Here is a 20,522-nt window from a genome sequence, read left to right as displayed (position 1 = left end):
CTGTGATTAGAAGCAGAGTTTCTTGGTTTCATGACATGTGGACTTAAATGTCCATTTTTTAACAAAACAATTCGTAACGAAAATAAATAGTCAAGCAATGCGCACGCGAGCAGCTCATGACTGGAGTCTCCGAGCGGTTCTGTTTGCGCTTCATCACTGCATGTGCTGTGAGTAACGTGCATCTTTAGCCTAATCCTGACGCCTGAGGATCTCATTTAAGTTGCATACATTTTGTTCTTGCACTGATGTTAAATTTGTAGCCATTTTGCACTTTGACAGCCAGTTTGAGATATAGGCTATATTTGTGCAATAATTCTGACAGTTTTTCCCATTGAAATGACTGGGAAAAAGTGTCCCAATAAACCCGAATTCACCCAATACTCTTTGAAATCATAATTACATTGCATTATGTTGCTTGGAACCCCAAATATTACAACATTCTCCATTAACAGTTATTCAGTTATTTGTAACAATCTCATTGTAAAAGAAGAAGAATAAAGTAGTTTCAATATAGCTAGCTTAGCTACTTTTTGATAGTGTAGCTCCTTTTTCATAAGGGTAGCTTGAATGTAACTAAACTACTTACAGTAGTTTTACTACAAAACTTTTTTTTTTAGATCAGCCACAGCAAAAAAAGAGCCGCAAAACAGACAGGACAGACAGATTTTTTCCCTTTTCTTCCTTGTAAAAGTATGCTGTAGGTTGATGATGTATAATCAATTTGTTCTATTTAGAGAAAATCATGGCTCTACTTCAGTGCAACCCTACCCATATCGCAAACGGGCCACTGGCGCAAAGTGACTCCACATGATATTGTGACACTCACATTTCAAATGAAATGCACTGGTTTCAGATTGGAAAATCACACGGCATTCGCACTCAACCGCCACGCTTAGGATACTGACCACCTTTTCATCAGAGCATGTGAGCGAAGCAGACTGGTGTGACGCTGCGCTAGATATTCCGTTGTATGCCAGTGCACTCCACTCACACTTCCCTCTAAAATGTGAATTGTTTGATTTAAAAGTAGCAATTTCAAGCTTTCTTTAGACGTATGTTTCATGTTTATGTCATGTGTTAAGTATTAAGTGAGTTTCAGATTCTCTCGCAGACAGAAAGTGCACCGTTTTTATTTATTTTACAAAAGCACAAAGTTTTGTTGTTATTGTAAGTTTATTATAAATTGTGTCTCACATTGATCTGTATGACCAAAAATGATATCCGCTATCATGACTAGTGAGGGAAAAAAAACATCCGAACTCGCCGGCGCGATTGACGAGCGTAACGAAACCTCTTGCCTGTTTCCGGGGCCTTCCGGTAAAGCTGAAATGACAGGCTAAGTCTGTCCGTTTTTAATACATTTCTTGAATACATGTTTTAATTAGGCCTATAGATACTTATTATATGTGTGCCTTTAAAGCAAAAGGCTATGCTATATTTTATAAAGTGTAATAGATGTAACTTGTCTGGAGTGCTAAATTGCAGAGCTGGTGCAAACGTATCCATATTGATATGATCAGATCAGACGCTTTCTCTTTAAAATGTCGTTTTTTTTTTTTTTTATTGTTTTTTTTTTTTTATAATAATTGCACAGCACATATTCACATATAGGCGATTCATCTAAACAGCGTCGGGATGTTCATTAACCGTATAACGCTGTGAAGGTAGCCAGTTTTTTTAACCCCAAAGCAAAGTATGATCAAGGATACGAGCGTGTGTGTTGGAGAGAGAGATGCACGCAAAAAGAACTATACCAAACTAAGCTACGGCCAACTAAAATGGTCTAAATCAATTCCATTTGTAGCCTTCAGTAAATTAAATAGCTCAGTTTTTTTTCTGCCTGTATTGGGCATAAGATTAGTAGCCTAATGAATGTGTGCATATTGTGAATTAATTTAATAAATGTAGTTACCTTTCCCAGTAGCCTTCAATAAATTAACGTGTCTATGAAAATGATTCATAAAACATAAATATCAGTTAACCAGATTTACTTTCATCACTGACGAAAATTGTCCCTGACATGGTTTTTAAGCTATTGTTATCAAATTTTTTGGTCTTCAGAACATATTAAAATGCACATATGTAGATCATAGAAATCAAAATTTTCTCGGGGGTGCATGCCCCCGAACCCCCCTAACTACCTCACATTAGGAATCTCAGTGATAATAAAACCATGCCTTTATTATGATTAAGGGATGTAGGTCCTATACAGAATAAAGCCTTAATATTTGATTTATAAGTAACAATAAACAGCCAATATCCTGGCCATATTGGACCCTAAAATAAAGTGTTACCATTTTTGTCATACCCTCACTGGCCTCACTGGGCCCGTCATTACTAAGTTACGCCACTGTCTCTATAGTGCTTTAAAATTGTGTGTCTATAGGATGATATACAAACCGTCATATAGATGCAAAAAACAAACAAATAATAGTACTTCATTCAAATGCTGATGCATATATAGAGAGAGCTATTATTATTATTTATTTGTTTATTTATTTTTGCAATTTTTGCTTTGTACGGCAATATTTTGGTTGGCCCCACCAAATCTCACTCTAAGTTTTTTTGAAAAGTTGGCAGCTCTGGTGAAGTACTACCAGCCCTGAAAGTTACAAGCCTCTATGATTTACGGTTTGGTCTGCCCGATCACTTTAAGGGGAGAATGCCGAGCCTTGGAAAATTAAACAAATTACAGTAAGGTTTCAGCGCTATATACACGCTTCAATTATCTCACTGAGAGAAGTGTGTGTGGATACTGACTCTCTCTGAATCTGAGTGGGGTTGATGGTTATCAGATCCGTCTTCAGTCCAACATCCCTGTCATTAACCGCTGCCAAATTAAACCTGAAAGAGAGAGCAAAAATCTTTTATTTGAAAACTGTCGTCCAAAATCAATTAATGTTGGTGTCTGCATTTACGAGACCTTTATGAGTTTATTATAAAGATAATCTGATGCTGATCTTTATTCATACAAACATCCAATTTTCAATAATCACTTTACTATAAAATCGTATTAACAGGGTTGTCATTTTAAAATTGTCTCTTACTGACAAACACAACAAAATCTAACATTTTCTGGATTACGTCATTAATGTATTGAGTTGCAGAATGCTACAATTAAATAATGGATAACGTGTTAACGGAGGACACACAAAACACACAAACACAACTATACGGTTAAAGTTTATTTCTCTAATACATGCACAAGCGGCTCTTCAACAAACGACAATTTAAAGCAATCGATGGAAAAAGACTTGATTAAAGCATCAATGTTGCGCTAGTTAGTGGTGTGTGAGTTTATCTTCACAGACGCTGTTATAGTTCGACTTCCTGAAGTGTGTGACGTCTTCAAGTGTTGTTTGTTTGAGTGACACGTCAAAGTCTAGTTAAGCATTCACAAAAACATTCGCTTTTTTTAGATTTGTCAAATAATGTGTTAACGACTCACTGCAGAGCAACAGCAAATATAGCCGGTTGATTATAAGGCCCTCAGCTGATGAAAGTCTTGTGGTTTTAGTGTAAATCTGTCTAAATATTAACCAACTGTAAAGTAATTAACTATTTGAACTATTCACAGAGAAAGTGACTGACGATGTTCTGGTGTTTAAGATCTGCTGTAAAAACACAAGTGAGCGCACGTCAGTTAAATTCTATTTTAATGGAGCAAATCCACAAGATCACCTACAATGAAACTGAACTGATAAACGATTCAAAAGAATCTCTGCGATCTTCTGCTCTGTGAATGTGGCTTGTTGGGGACACTACAATTTCAACTAAAGTTTTCAACTAAACATCCAAATAAGATTAATTACTAAATGAACTGTATGAACTTTATTACTGATCTGCCCACATTGTCGCTATATGTTAAATTGAAATGAGCTGATAAACATCACCCTTTTCTCCAGAACGACTGTACAGCTGAATCAAATGTTGTTGCAATATTGTCCTGTTTAACACTGAAGCTGCTTTGAAACAATCGTCATTGTAAAAGCCGGATATAAAAAAAGATGACTTGACTTGGCTCAGGTCCCTTCCGTGTGGATCTGTGGGATTTTTCCACCTGTGTTCTGGTCCATATAAATCACTCTGGTTGAGTACATTATTTTGGTCAGTGAGTGAGCAAGGAATGATGGGATGTGTTTACCGTATGACGAAGTCTGCGCTGTCAATCTCATTCCCACAGCTGCTGTTTTTCAGAATCCCACCGCTGCCGACCACAGCACACCGACCCAGATGACGACCGGACCAGGGGAAGTCCTGCGCACACACACACACACACACACACACACACACACTATTAGTGAGGACATTGCATAGTTCCCTTTCAACTCGCGCTGCATCGAGAATCATCGCTGTGGGAGCATCTCTGTGTGATTGTGTCGTGAAGCATGAGTGAAATCAATCCATTTACGTGACGGGATTTCATAGGCGGGTGAAGTAAAGACGAGGAAACTATAAAGCATACCCAAACCAAGCAGTGTTAGCCTCTGCGTCTTCAAGTGCTCTCTGTGAAATTGTCCGTCTTATTTAGGGTTATCAATCTCTGATATATAAGAGTTATAATGGTGGTGAGCAAACAAATTGCGTGTTCCTCTCTGCCCCCTGCTATACTTCCTGCATGCCTGTGCAGTCTTGGGTATTCTTTATAGTTTCATCGTCTTGACTTCACCCGCCTATGAAATCCCATCACGGGATTGGACTGATTTCACTCGTGCTTCACAAAGCAATCACACAGAGACGGTCCCAAAGTGTCAATTCTCAAGGCAGCGTCTCATTCCCTTTTTAGGGGAACCATGGTTACAGTTGTAACCAAGACATTTCCATTGATTTTATATAAGGTTTATGGTATTTTCTATGGCCTAAGCCAAGCTAAACCCACGCATCACAGACAAGCGCAAAATGCTAGACTAAAATAAAAACATGTTTTAGCCAATTTAGAAGCGTTTTAACGATGTTTATAAACACTAGTAGGTCGTCATAATATTTGACACATACGCGCATACACTCTAACACACCTCGGGCAGCATACTGTGAAGTTCTGCTTTCACTTTGTATGTTTTTGTTGTGCTCGTTTCATATTGGATGGACTGATTGATGGCTGTGTTGCGTTTGGTGAGCATTAATGATCCTGTGGCATTACAATAATACTGCAGCCTGAGTCTGTCATAAACACACACACACACACAGAGAGAGAGAGAGAGAGAGAGAGAGAGAGAGAGAGAGAGAGAGAGAGAGAGAGAGAGAGAGAGAGAGAGAGAGAGAGAATTTGAAATGCAAAGTTTACAAGAACTCATTTTACAAGAGCATTCATTTTTCTGTTTACATAACTAGGAGAATGATGACATTAACTACTGTGTGATTACTCTCTGAACTTTGTGTACACTTCCCATCAGACACTCCAGTGACGTATATAAGCGGTACAACGCTATCAGCTACAGAAGAGCATCCAGATAAAAACAGAAGGAAGTCTCCTCAAGGACTGCAAGCACAGTTACACATTTCAAAAATAATAAAAATAGAGATTTGTTCTCAGAAGAAAACGGTCAAGAACTTCTAATGTGGAAAAAAAGACAATTATTCAGAAATGTTGCTGGTGCTGTTTTTCTCTCCAATTGAAATGTTTTAAACTAAACATGTGTTCTTGGGAACATTGTTGTAATCGGGAATCAGTTTCAGTCCTTTTGGTCTTTATAAAGTGAATTAAACTAGCAAAAGTTTATTAATGGCATCATCCTCCCGGAAGCGACATCATTTTAGAGAGAAAACAGCATCAAGTTGAATAGAAATCTTAAATGACAACACAAGCAGATTCAAGTTCAAACGAGAGATGAAAGACAAATGCAGTGACATTAGGCTCATTAGTGAGACATATCTAATTAATAATCTGTTAACCAGAAAATAAGGTATGACGTAATTTGACTGGAGATTAAATCACACACCTGTTTATGTCCCGTTCAGTCATGTTCGGTTTGTACGGGCAGTTTAAGAAATCGGAGAGATCCTGAGTAAAACTCTTCATGTCTAGCCTAGAGAAAGAAACACATGAGAAAAAAATAAAACTGATTAATGCATAGAATAACCTCGGCTAATAATAACCTTCAAATAATTCTGTTCAGTTCTGCACTCAACGCTTGGTGGGGAATCGTTTAGCAGAAATGACTGCTTCAGTGCGGCGTGGCGTGGAGGCGATCAGCCTGTGGCACTGCTGAGGTGTTCTGGAGGCCCAGGATGCTTCGATAGCGGCCTTAAGCTCATCCAGAGTGTTGGGTCTCGCGTCTCTCAGCTTTCTCTTCACAATATCCCACAGATTCTCTACGGGGTCCAGGTCAGGAGAGTTGGCAGGCCAATTGAGCACAGTAATACCATGGTCAGTAAACCATTGACCAGTGGTTTTGGCACTGTGAGCAGGTGCCAGGTCGTGCTGAAAAACCAAATCTTCATCTCCATAAAGCTTTTCAGCAGATGGAAGCATGAAGTGCTCCAAAATCTCCTGATAGCGAGCTGCATTGACCCTGCCCTTGATAAAACACAGTGGACCAACACCAGCAGCTGACATGGCACCCCAGACCATCACTGACTGTGGGGACTTGGGGGGGGGGGGAGGGGGGGAGGGGGGGCAGTGGCTCAGTGGTTCATGTAGGTTGTCTACAAACTGAAAGGTTGGTGGTTTGATCCCCGGTTCCACCTGACCAAGTGTCGAAGTGTCCATGAGCAAGACACCTATCCCCAGCTGCTCCTGATGAGCTGGATGGCGCCTTACATGGCTGACACCGCCGTCGGTGTATGAATGGGTTAATGTGAGGCGATATGTAAAGCGCTTTGGATGGCCATAGGGTCTGTTAAAAGCGCTATATAAACGCAGTCCATTTACCATTTACTTGGCACACTGGACATTTTGGCATTTCCTTCTCCCCAGTCTTCCTCCAGACTCTGGCACCTTGATTTCCCAATGACATGCAAAATTTGCTTTCATCCGAAAAAAGTACTTTGTACCCCTGAGCAACAGTCCAGTGCTGCTTCTCTGTAGCCCAAAAGTGTCTTGACCTGGGGAATGCGGCATCTGTAGCCCATTTCCTGCTCACGCCTGTGCACGGCGGCTCTGGATGTTTCTACTCCAGACTCAGTCCACTGCTTCCGCAGGTCCCCCAAGGTCTGGAATCGGTCCTTCTCCACAATCTTCCTCAGGGTCCGCTGACCTCTTCTTGTTGTGCAGCGTTTTTTTTCCACACTTTTTCCTTCCCACAGACTTCCCACTGAGGTGCCTTGATACAGCACTCTGGGAACAGCCTATTCGTTCAGAAATGTCTTTCTGTGTCTTCCCCTCTCGCTTGAGGGTGTCAATGATGGCCTTCTGGACAGCAGTCAGGTCGGCAGTCTTAGCCATGATTGCGGTTTTGAGTAATGAACCAGGCTGGGAGTTTTTAAAAGCCTCAGGAATCTTTTGCAGGTGTTTAGAGTTCATTAGTTGATTCAGATGATTAGGTTAATAGCTCGTATAGAGAACCTTTTCATGATACGCTAATTTTTTAAAGTTTAATTTGTATCATTACATTATGGAAAACAATGAACTTTATCACAATATGATAATTTTTTGAGAAGGACCTGTATATACATACAAATGCAAAACCTAATACAACTCAATAATTAGGAGCCAAGAACCAAAGGTGCGATGCCTTGGAATCATTGGCGTTCTTCTTCTTCTTATTCTTCCGCTCTTGAGTCTATGGGAGCTCACAGAACCCCTTGCGGGAAAGTTATCAAATTTGGCAGACGGATAGAGGACAGACCAAACATTCAGCACAGCAAATTTAGAGTCTCTCTCTCAATCCCTCTAGCGCCACCACCTGTCCAAAGTTTGACTTATGTTTGTGCTAATAACCTTTGAACTGTAAGGGAAATGAAATTACCTTTTTCAAGCCATTTTCAATTTTCTGTAAAACTTTTTCTGACTTGTCCTAGACGGTCCTATTTTTTTTTTTTAACCAAAATTGAACCAGATCACCTTCAGACCATGTCAACAAAAAGTTATGGAATTCAAGTTGATTTTTACAATCCATTCTCAAATAATAAATCAACTATAAATCTAAGGATTGGGTGAATTGCGTGTGTATGACAGCACACAGAGCGAAGTAAGCAGTTAATGAAATACATCACATTTTAAGCAAATATAATAAAGATTAAAACATATTTAGCAAATGTTTGCAGTACAAGTGATTGAAATACAGCTCGGCTGATAAACGAATTCTCGCATCGCACAGCATCTGCCGGGTAAATGTCACACACACACACACGCTTTGACACAACAGAGGGTGACTCTGTACACCATCAGGAAACAGCGGTGAGTAAAGTACACACGTGACAATGTTAACTTTAGTAAACGTTACCAAAACCACACCACAAAAGAACTGTGTAAAACCCAGTAAACCTCGAAATTATTATTTGTGACATTCGAATAGAATATATGGAAAGGAGAACATATAGGCCTACAACTAAATGCAGGGTTCGTACACCTTTTCAAAGGTCAAATTCAAGCACTTTCAATGTCCATTTTAAAGATTTTTTCAGCACCTAACACCGCTGTAAATTACATACCAATGCATTGTCAAAATTATTATTTAGTGATATCATCACATTAAAAAGATAATAATGCTATAAACAGCCAAAATTGTGTTTCGTAAAGCAGAAGGATCAGATATTTAACCAAATGTCTTTTAAATGTATGTCTAAGTAGACTGTGCTTACTATCTAACCTGCCTTTGGGGTAACTGTAAAAACAATTACCCTAAACAAAATCACTCGACGGGTTCGCTTCACTTTCAATTCATTTACTGAAGATTTTAAAAATGCAAACATTCGTCTTTGAGGGAGACAGTCAATCCGATTCAGCTCATTGACCTTTTCTATTTTTAATTTATTTCTCTTTTTGTGTGTGTGTGTGTGTCTATTAAAAGTCTAGGCAATCAAATATTTCTTCTGAAGAGATCACTTTATATGATAAAGCTCAAGCTTTTTTTCATAAACACAATTACAATTATCTCACAAATATGCTTACAGTGCGTGTTCTCCAACGGGGTAATTGTGTTGCGGTAGCTTACATACAGCACAAGAAAGCTTGACTTCAAACGGTAAAAAGAAGAGAAAACAGTAATAAAATAAGAACAAATAAGCAAAAACAATAGCACAATAAATCAGGCAGGCTTCAGTCTAACTGTATTCAGGTGAGAAACTGAATTAAAACAATAAACAAGTTATCAAATTTAAAATAACATTGGATTTTCATTGTAAAAATTAAACACATATTAATCTGTTAAAGTTACAGAAGTTAATCAGTAAAGCGCAGCAAGAGATCTTTTGTCTTTTTGTAGTTTGAATAACTGCTGCCCCTTTAAGACCAGACGCAAGTGTGGACTCAAAACACTGCTCCCGTTACTCTTCTGAACCGTCTACGGCTGTATTTACGTTAATACACACCCAGGTGAACATTGTGACATTTATGTGTGTATTTGACCATTAATAAGCTGGGAAAAGGAGCTATTTTTTATTTTATTTACTTGTATTGTCAGAGGTCGGCTTTATAACGGTATGTGTGCACGTCAGGTATGAGCGCGAAATCTGCGGGAACTTGTAGAATTATGTGCAATCCTGTGGGAAATTCAGACCGATCACACACTAACACACTGTCATAAAGACAAACCCAGCAGAACGCGACGACACGGTAGTGTTCAGAGGGTTAACCTGTCGGACAGAGGAGAGGAGAGGAGAGCAACAGGTGTAAAGAGGAGAGGTATCGTTTCGGATATTTCATTATCGATGCATATCAAAAATATCTTTTTGACAGCACTAAGTTACTTGTATGACCATCTGACACTATTTGTATGCACTGAGCTAACGTTTGTAGGCTTTAATTTGCGGATTTGTGGCTACGTTCACTGCCTATTCCTCAAATGAACATGCCATAACGGACATGCTAATCTTACATTATCACATTATACATAGAAGTACTCTGTCACTAATGCGAATTCCTAGCAGTTAATAGCACAAGTTAAACAAATAGGCGCTAATGTGTAACGTTAGGCTACAGTAAACTACTTTAGTTAGCTTACTTGAAAGTCTATGACTTAGCCTACCTTTCATGGGACTCGAAAGAGCAGACTCGCCCGTAGTGAAAAGCTGCAAGTGTTTCTGCAGACTTTACAAGAGGCACTTCGTGGGGTTTGTGGCCGTTTGATCCAAAATTCGTATTTAGCATCATTCAGCCAATCAACGCTCACTGAAACGACAACATGGGGGCGGAGTCACACGTGGAAATAGACGGGCAGATCGCGAGCACAGCAGGTTTCATTTTAGGCTCGCCAACATTTTATTTCTACATTTAATAAATGAACTATTTAGTCAGAAAGGTATTTGTTGTAAAAGAAATAGTTACAATTTCAAGCATTTTTAAGCACTTTATCCAAAATTCAAGCACTTTTCAAACCTTGAAAACACAACATCAAAATTCAAGCACCCGTACGAACCCTGTAAATTAACAATCTCTTAAATATTTTCTAATTTCGTGAACATGTTTTATTAAACATGGACCTTTGTTTTCATTAAAAAGGCTTATTTCTGCTAATGTGGATTATTTTTGTAAATATGAGCAGCTAATTTATTTGCACAAACTGGTTGGCGGTGTGATGAGACGTCATGCTTTCATGAGCTGAACTCAAAAGATCGAAGACTTTTTCTATGTACACAAAAGGCCAATTTCTCTCAAATACTGTTCACAGATCTGTCCAAACCTGTGTTAGTGAGCACTTCTCCTTTGCCGAGATAACCCGTCCACTTCACAGGTGTGGCATATCAAGATGCTGATTAGACATCAGGATTATTGCACAGGTGTGCCTTAGGCTGCACACAATAAAAGGGCACTCACACACACTCACTCACTCATTCTCTCACACACACACACACACACACTTTTCACGATTCTCACGCACCTGTCAGCCGGATTAATCACGGAAAACTTGCGTCTGAGTTTTGTGCAGCGCAGCAGCGTCATTGCATCACTGAAAGAAAAAGAGCATCAAATTAATATTCTTGTGCATATCACACACACACACACACACACACACACACACACAAACAAACAAACACTCTCTCTCTCTCTCACACACAAACACAAACTCTCTCTCTCTCACACACACACACACACACACACACAAACACACACAAACAAACAAACACTCTCTCTCTCTCTCTCTCTCACACACAAACACACACTCTCTCTCTCTCACACACACACACAAACACACACACACAAACAAACACACACTCTCTCTCTCTCACACACACACACAAACAAACAAACACTCTCTCTCTCTCTCTCTCTCACACACAAACACACACTCTCTCTCTCTCACACACACACACACACAAACACACACACACAAACAAACACTCTCTCTCTCTCTCTCTGTCACACACAAACACACACTCTCTCTCTCACACACACACACGTTCTCACGCAGTGAAAAACACATTGTGGAGCAAAGAGGACACTGAGTGACGACGCACTGACAGACAGGACAGAGCAGGTTACTTTTAATATGAAATGATGTCTCAACCCTAAAAGTGTCTTTTAAAGAAATGTAAACAATAAAAAACATTCATTAAATCAAATGCATTTAATAGATAAGTAAAAAGACATAAGATATTTTTTCTTGTTTCTAGGGTGAAAAAAATCCAACTATCCAAATATTCTTAAATCAAGCAAAATGAACCGTCAACGGGGTGAGAAAAATAATCGTATTCGTTGGACTTATATAGTAAATGCATCTTGATTTAAAGGTGTCATGAACTGGCTTTTTTAATTGTTTTATACCGTTGTCTGAGGTCAACTAATGACGTTGGTGTGGTTTTTACATTCAGAAACATCATAAGCCTGTACTTCTGTACTTTTGCTTGAGTAAATATCTATCTTTACAGCTTTCACCAGTCATGGAGTAACATTTAACCAGCAGTACTTTTTATTTCACTCAAGTCATGGAGTTACAGATAAAAATGCAAAAATAGAAACATACTCCATTAATTAAATTACTTCTTTTTTTTAAATATTCAAAGGCAAGTTATGATTAAATTTAGATTTTCATGAGAAAGAATCAGATATGAGAGAGGTGAAGAATCGAATGCACGCGCTCACCTGGACGAGTGTGTGTGGGGTGTGTAGTAAAGCACCACACACACACCCTGAAAGATGATCAGGGCCATCATCAGCGTGAAGATCCACTGGAGAGTCACCGAGGCCATCAGAAGCACGAGGGTGTGTGTGTGTGTGTGCTGACTGAAAGAGCTTAACACACACACCTGTCCTTAACTCCGCCCCCTCACCTTAAACACCTCCTCACTACTAAATGTCATAAAGTGACTGATATTCTGCAGTCATGACGAATGGCGTATTCTATCCGGTGCTTTACTAAAACTTCTGGCAACCGTGAGCACATTAAAGTGTCATTCAGTCGGTCTCTGTTCTGACTCTTGAGCTGTTTGTGTGATTGAATCTGCCATCAAACCTTCTCAGCGATGAACTGTAAGAAATCCAAGCATGATCTTTCGACTTTGCCATTGTGATCTGCTGAATAACTGCACTTACACAACCTCTGTGTGACAATACAAAGCCTTTTTCCCATCAGGCCTATATGATAAACAGCCTATGATCATTTAAAGGTGTCATGAACTGGCTTTTCTATACCGTTGTCTGAGGTCAACTAATGACGTTCGTGTGGTTTTTACTGTTACGACCCAAAATAGGGACCAACATAAGATCCATTCAGAAAGGTTTATAAACCCAAATCCCAAAGGCCGTGGTAGTAAAAAGATGATTTATTTACAACAAATGAACAAAACAAACATAAACATACAAAACTTAAAGTAAGGACTGGTGAGCTAACTGATCTAAACTACAACTCAGAGTTAATGCTTCCCTAACTCCCGAGAAACACAAAAGCAAACACACAAACAATCTTCCGGGTCAGCTTCCTTACCTATGCTTTCCCACTAACCTAATATAACTAAACAAACACAACTCACCATCCTGTACAGAAGAAACCAGAAACGCAAACTTCACAGTCACAAACACCAGGTTTCCTGAGGTAGGCCACAAACGAAACTGTTTCAAGTTTCACCAGCAGCTCTTAAATAGGCAGAGGTCTCAGGTGTAAGGAATAATCAGGCTCCGCCCCCATCCAATTGAGGGAATGCACGTGACGTCATCGTCAGCTGGAGTGACTGTGATTACGCCCCGCTGAGTGGCAGAAAGACTGAGAGGCAGCACTGGTTTACAGCGCGAATGCAGCGAAAACACACAAAACCAGGCCCGGCGCCAGAAGGGGGGAAGGGGGAGGCTTGTCCACGGACCGCAGTCATCGCTGTTCTGAGCTTGAGACAGACTTGATAATAGCGTGTCATTTTCTCACTCAAACCACTGCAGCTTCTGCTTTTAGAGTGAAACGCTGCACATAACTGCTTGTCTAGGATATGTAATCCTCTGTAATAATTCATAATAATAGCATATTCTCAGCGAAAAGGAGCTAACAAAAGATCCAGTGTGTATCTGTATTTGCACTCGGCAAATGATTACATTTCCAACGTGTTTCGCCTCGGTGAGTACTGTAGCCAATCACAGACATGTTTGTGGACTTCTACAACGGATTTGGCCAATCACATGTGTTTAATTTGGACTCACTCACCGCTCGAGCGTTTGTCCAGGCGCTGAGTTCAGTTAAACACGCGCAGCAATCCTCTGTAAGTGCAGACATTGTGAAAATAAGAGATTCATTGTATACCAACGTCACTGCGGAACTTTGTGAGATTGCATTTATTGAATGAATGACAGCGTTTAGTGAATATAAAGTATATTACCACCACTACACGCTTCAAAACACGGACCCATCCACATATACATGTGGGATTCACTTGAAAAATTTTATGAATGACAGTAATAAACATTCTTGTCGAAATGAGGCTCCTAAAAATGTCAGGAAAACACGATTCCTGGCTGCATATCATTATCCACGGATCACTGAATCTTTGGTAAGTTGTAAGGATCGTTTGCTGTACTCGTGTTTTCCTCCATTAACTCCAGTCACGCAGCTGCTCTTCTGCCACTCAGCCCCGGCTGAGGGGGCGTTACGGCGGGAAAGTGACGTCGATGCATTCCCTCTATTGGCAGCTATCCTCAGACAGGAAAGAAAAAACAAGAGAAAGAGCAGGGGCTCATAACATTTACATTCAGAAACATCATAACTAATAAGTAATAGCCTATTTTCTCCACTGCTTTTGAGGCTCTCTCCTGAACGCTGGGTTTTGATGGGCGTGTCACTGGAGATGTGGAAGTAAACGCCCACGGCTAGGATTGGCTAAGATTTGCATATTTAATGAGCTTCAGCTCCGCTGTCAGATCACATGAGGGAAGGATTGTTTTGAAAGCGGCACCGGAACGATTCTCTCACAGGGCTCGCTAAACTTCTTTATCAAACAAACAATGATTTATCTCTCATCCACCTGTGATTTTTTTATTTTTTTTATTACTTAGCCCGCCGATCAGTGGATATAAGTGCGAACCGCACGCACACACACGCTCTTCAAATATCAAGACAAGAGAGTACACAATGAAATGAATGAACAAGAAATGAATGTTATCTCACTATTAAAGATTCACCGCCTGCCGACGGGCTTACGTTTTGGTCTGGAAAACACACACACACCCCCGGGACGATGGGCTTTGCGAGCCCTGGCCCATAACTAGGGCTGGGCGATAAAACGATAACGATAATTATCACGATATAATTTTCCTCGATAAAACGATAACAACAGTTCGATAAATTCTCGATATAATGCTATACGCGCTATGCGTAATGCTGCGCATGCGTATTGCAGACCGGGCTTCTGGGTGCTGCACGCGCTGTTGTTTACAGTCAGTGACTGACAGGCTTGGAGGATCGGAGTGAAGTGGAGCAATAAAAATGAGAGATAGTGAAGAAAACTCAGAGCCCACGACCAGCTCGGCGGACACAGATATCATTGACAAGTTAGTTCGCTCGACTTCAGTGGTTTGGAGATATTTTGGCGATCCCATCCGACATAAAACAGCGACGTAACGTTCTGGGACTGCATGCTTATCATAGGTTCACGTTCACCACACGGAATTTAATTATTAAATGATCGTGCTTCTTCTAAGTTCTTCCAGATAACATTGAGCCCAACACAGCGGTGAATCTACATTAACTACATTCACACACAGGCTTATTGCCTTGTTAGTTGCGGTGGGTGACTTACAACAAGCTAACGCTACCAAACTATAATCACTAAAACATCGGACTTGTACACGATCGCTATCATAGTCGTTTGTCTTTGGTGATGTATTAATGACTCGGCATCGCCTGTATCAAAAGAGAAATAATTTCATCCGATGTTTAAAATAACTAAAATAGACTAGACAGCCCTTACTGGAGATCCGAAATTCTGAACTTTGCTCTCTCCCTCCTCTCGCGACCAGCCCACTGTCGGTGAGGTGTGTGTGTGTGTGTCGTCGAGATGCGCGCGCGCGTGTGTGTGTGTGTGTGTCGGTGAGTGAGAGAAAGAGAGAGAGAGAGAGAGAGAGAGAGAGAGAGAGAGAGAGAGAGAGAGAGAGAGAGAGAGAGAGAGAGAGAGAGAGAGAGAGAGAGATGCACAGTGGACCTTTTTTGTTTTTGCGCGTTTGCGTTTTTAGTGTTTTACTTACACAATAAGTAATGATATTATTGATATACAGTGTAGAGTAAAAAAATGCTGACCACAATTAAGATTTTAATAAATAAATCTACCTCAGTTGTAATAAATTGTTCACCTGTTTGGGAAGTGTTTGTCATGTTTTGACAATAAAGGATAGTTTAAAACCCCAGTTAGCTGTCTGTTTTCTACATATTTCACTCAGGAGCAAAAATATGCCTTTAAACTTTAAAGAAATAAAGATTTGACATTTATCGTGATATTTATCAATATCGACTGACATGGAAAATGATATTGTGATATTTTTTTTGGGCCATATCGCCCAGCCCTACCCATAACATTACATGTCCGATCTGATCCCCAATCACAATGAACCAATAAATAAAGGATTCTCCAGCCTGTGACAGCGTGCTAAGGTATGTTCATATAGACACGTACACATAATCAATACGATCTGTAACAATGCAATACTATCACATATAAAAACATGTTTTACTCACATGAGTGTGCTGCACCATTCCTGTCGGATCCACAAGCGCAGCATTGTGTTTTAATCTCAATATGTCTGCAAATCCGGTGTCCACCTGTATCTGGTTTACAAACGATTATCTCGCTATCTTCAGCGTGTTTATTGCTCGTTTAGCGCCACAAGTCGATGGGCGGGGCTACAGAAGCAGGTGGGCGGAGCTACAGAAGAAGGCTGTAGAGGCGGGGTTTTCCTTTTCAATACATCATTGATTTGAGAGCCTCGTTTTCTGGGCCTGGTGTCTACAAAAGCTTTTCTTTTAATAACAAGAAAGTTTTCAGCTCCGAAACTCACATTTCTTATTTTACCATGACCTTTTATATATCAAAGGCTCAAGGGAAAGTTGATTTCTCAATGTATCACCCCTTTGGGTTGAGTATGAGTCTGTGTGACGTCAACAAGTGCGTAATGCGCGGGGGCGACCAGAGCAGGAGGGCAAATACACGTCCATTAACTTCTCCTCTTGTTCGCTCTCAAAACTAGAAACTCTGAGTGCACTTTAATATTCAAACATATGGCAGCACTCACATTGAAGAAACTTTACAAAGAGTGACTGTTTTGTATTATTGGGGAGCCAGAATTTGCATTCATCGTCAGAAATGTACATTATTTTTACGTGTTGTTATTTTAAACAAACCATATTATAGATGCTTTGCCAGATTTGAGGCGAGTCGCGGTGCAAGTGCATGCCAAACCTAGGGTGGAGAACGATACAGTTTGTTTTATGTTTTTTAATCGAGTAACATTACACTCCTAATTTTACAGCAAGAATAGTCTAACGAATTTGAAGTATGCTATTGAAAATAACATTGGTCAGCAGTGTTTGAGATTTCAGTGTTTGTGTCGTTCTACACTCACCGATGAGCTTGGCGGGTCTGTGGGGTCCATCTTGTTCTTGAAGTCCAGCAGCTCCTGAACCATCTCTTTATCCTTCTCTGGAGAACTCACAATCTCTCCGCTAGAGCTCTGCAGAAGAAACCAGAAACGTTGAGTTTGTTCACAAAACGAGAAACTTTTCATTCGCTTTCAAAACAAAGTGGCATGTTTCCCTGATGTTTTTATTTATTTATAGTAAACTATTGTAGTTTCTCCAAGATTACTGCAGTGCCGTCAGTCTAGGGCTGGGGAAAAAAATCACATTTTGTATATTTTGTTGTTTATGATTTTTTAATTTCAGAATTGATATTAATTCAAACTTCTAGTCCTTACTTATAGGCAAAATAGACACTTTTGTTCCAACAGAGGGTGAAATGTCTCACTTAATGAATATTAATATAGTAATGAATACACTGAAAAGCCCTCGTTGCTGAGAAGATTCATCTTTAAAAGAGTGTGATCTCGAATCAAACCATTATTCCTTAATGACAACAATTCATCTGTCTTGACTTTTGACAAAATCATATCACAACATTAAAATCTGTTTTGGCGCTGCCGCTGAACCAGAGAGCTGCTGTCATTATTTCAACCTAACAATATCAATAGTTCTGCAATACAATAGTTCAATTATCATAGAAGTACTGGGATACAAGTTATAGTTCAGATATAAACACAGATGTCTACGGTATCGAAAAGTTTCCACTGTTTCAACACTAGGTGACTGTTAAAAAATTGTATACATAATATCTGCACCAAATTATCGTGATGATAGTATCGAATTTGGAGATCCCTTACGAAAGGAAAATATATTTACCAGTATATTACTTGAAATATATTTTAATATATTGTAAATATATGGAATAATATATTGATGGTATTATAAAATATTCATGTAATATATTGCAAAATATACAAATGATTGCCGCTTTCATATATTGCAATATATTGAAAAATATAAATATTAATTCCCATATATGTGAATATATTGCCTAATGTATTGCATGAAATTTTCCAATATAGTGTAATATATTTTTGTTTCATAAGGGTAGAAGCAAAAAATGGATATCAGCAAGCCCTTTCACATTACTATAATTTTAAAGGTTACAGTTAACAACAGAGCCAAAACTATTAGGCCTTAATTTAGTGATTTATTTTTAGATATAATAATTTGCACTTCTAAATCTAATTATATTATTTATCCTACTCCGTCAAATACATTTTTGAAACGTAATAATTTACACAGTTACTGACATGACAAATGTAACATAATAAATAAGACATTACTAACATGTAAAGTAAATATAATAAATACGATAATAGTGCATTTAGTGAAATAGTGTTGAGATTAAATGACTTGCCTGAGGTAAATGTAATGCGAGATATTGTCAACAACAAAGATATTACTATTATAAACCATTGTTAATATCATGAGGGGTGAAACCAGTCCAGACAGCAAGTATCAATAACACAACTGCTTAAAATAAAAAAAACGTAATTTAAAGATCCACATGCTTTATACACTAAGAAAACATTAATGTTGAAATGTAGGCTGGCTAACGTTAACCGTCAACACGCGAATAAAGCCCGCGCCGCATTTAATCCTGAGGGAAGTACAACATATTTTTGAGCAAATTGTCCATAATATATGAGCTGGCTTAAAATATACTTTATTAATAACCAAAATTCTGCGCGTTGAAACCATGCAGCGCTGTTCATCCGTGATACCGAGTGTATTAGAATCTGTTTGTTTTTAACGGAAGAGAATGAAAATAAAAGAATAAAGGCTTAAACTAATGTGTGTTCATCATAAAGCGATCGGACTTCAGAAAATGTGGATTAACCCGCTCGATTAGTTTACCGATCTCTTAAACTTTTTGATAACTAGCTTAGGCTTACCTCGACTGTCAAAACAAGATTTCATTCAAAATATCTCCATCTGTGCTCAGCACGACGCGAGGGTGAGTAAATTACTCTTTAATGAGTTTATGTTCGCTATCGTTGGTTTATAGCAACAACACAAATCTGAATTTAAAACGGCAATAAACCAGCGCCTACACATTAAACTGAGGAAAATTAGCTAATTCGACATCCTTCTTAATGAAACGAATAACTAAGCGTTCAATAACATGCAATGTTGACACAAAATGCTGCATATTTCAGTTATATGACTTTAAAATGCCTAAATATCACAAACTGTATGACGATGACGTGAGGAAAGAAGAGAAAATGGCGCTGTGTGGTCTCACTCTTTTTGTTTATTTTTTATTTTTATTAAGAACAATTAAACATTACAGATAAAGAGAGAAACATCAATTTAAGAAAGAAATATACAAAAAAGATAGATAACAAATTAGTGCCGTTTTTCTCACTCAGCTTCACGCTCGAATGGTCATGTGACGCCACAGGCGCGTCTACAGTTCTACTCGTGACGTAACAGGCAGACATCTTATAAGAGTGAGTTTAGTTCGGCGATTATCAGAGTAGATGTCCCATAGCGATCCAAGCGGCGGTTTATAGACAGTGGTAGAATACATTTTTAGCGCAATCTAGCTGGTAAAAATATTGTTAGACATGTTCATGAACGCGTTTAAGAACTTACCTGTGGAGATGGAGAGCAGCGACATATTCGAGGAAGCGTTTAAGTATATAGCTGAGAGCACAGATGTGTTCGAGGACGCGTTTGATTACTTACCGGTGGAGATTGACAGCAGTGACGTGTTCGAGGACGCGTTTGAACACTTACCTGTGGAGATGGAGAGCAGAGATGTGTTCGAGGACGCGTTTGAACACTTACCTGTGGAGATTGACAGCAGTGATGTGTTCGTTGATGCGTTTGAACACTTACCTGTGGAGATGGAGAGCGGAGATGTGTTCGTGGACGCGTTTGAACACTTACCTGTGGAGATGGAGAGCAGAGATGTGTTCGTGGATGCGTTTGAACACTTACCTGTGGAGATGGAGAGCAGAGATGTGTTCGTGGATGCGTTTGAACACTTACCTGTGGAGATGGAGAGCAGAGATGTGTTCGTGGATGCGTTTGAACACTTACCTGTGGAGATGGAGAGCAGAGATGTGTTCGTTGATGCGTTTGAACACTTACCTGTGGAGATGGAGAGCAGAGATGTGTTCGTTGATGCGTTTGAACACTTACCTGTGGAGATGGAGAGCAGAGATGTGTTCCTGGACGCGTTTGAACACTTACCTGTGGAGATGGAGAGCAGAGATGTGTTCGTTGATGCGTTTGAACACTTACCTGTGGAGATGGAGAGCAGAGATGTGTTCGTTGATGCGTTTGAACACTTACCTGTGGAGATGGAGAGCAGAGATGTGTTCGTTGATGCGTTTGAACACTTACCTGTGGAGATGGAGAGCA

At 39.5% G+C, this 20,522-nt stretch overlaps 1 protein-coding gene across 1 annotated transcript in view; it reads right to left on the bottom strand.

Annotated features, from left to right (window-relative positions):
- The window catches only part of LOC137078202 (alpha-N-acetylneuraminide alpha-2,8-sialyltransferase-like), a 93,609-nt gene that overhangs the window by 6,926 nt on the left and 66,161 nt on the right, over nucleotides 1-20,522 (bottom strand). The window contains exons 9-12 of the mRNA XM_067445315.1: nucleotides 5,940-6,026; nucleotides 5,016-5,160; nucleotides 4,145-4,257; nucleotides 2,761-2,844 (exon numbers count right to left, since the gene is read on the bottom strand). Coding sequence (XP_067301416.1) covers nucleotides 2,761-2,844; nucleotides 4,145-4,257; nucleotides 5,016-5,160; nucleotides 5,940-6,026 — 429 coding nt within the window. The remainder of the gene's footprint in view (nucleotides 1-2,760; nucleotides 2,845-4,144; nucleotides 4,258-5,015; nucleotides 5,161-5,939; nucleotides 6,027-20,522) is intronic.

This window comes from Pseudorasbora parva, chromosome 6 (genome assembly GCF_024679245.1).
Source record: "Pseudorasbora parva isolate DD20220531a chromosome 6, ASM2467924v1, whole genome shotgun sequence".
Lineage (NCBI taxonomy): Eukaryota > Metazoa > Chordata > Actinopteri > Cypriniformes > Gobionidae > Pseudorasbora > Pseudorasbora parva.
Note: the sequence above shows the minus strand (reverse complement) of the source record. Positions and strands in the feature narration are given on the sequence as shown.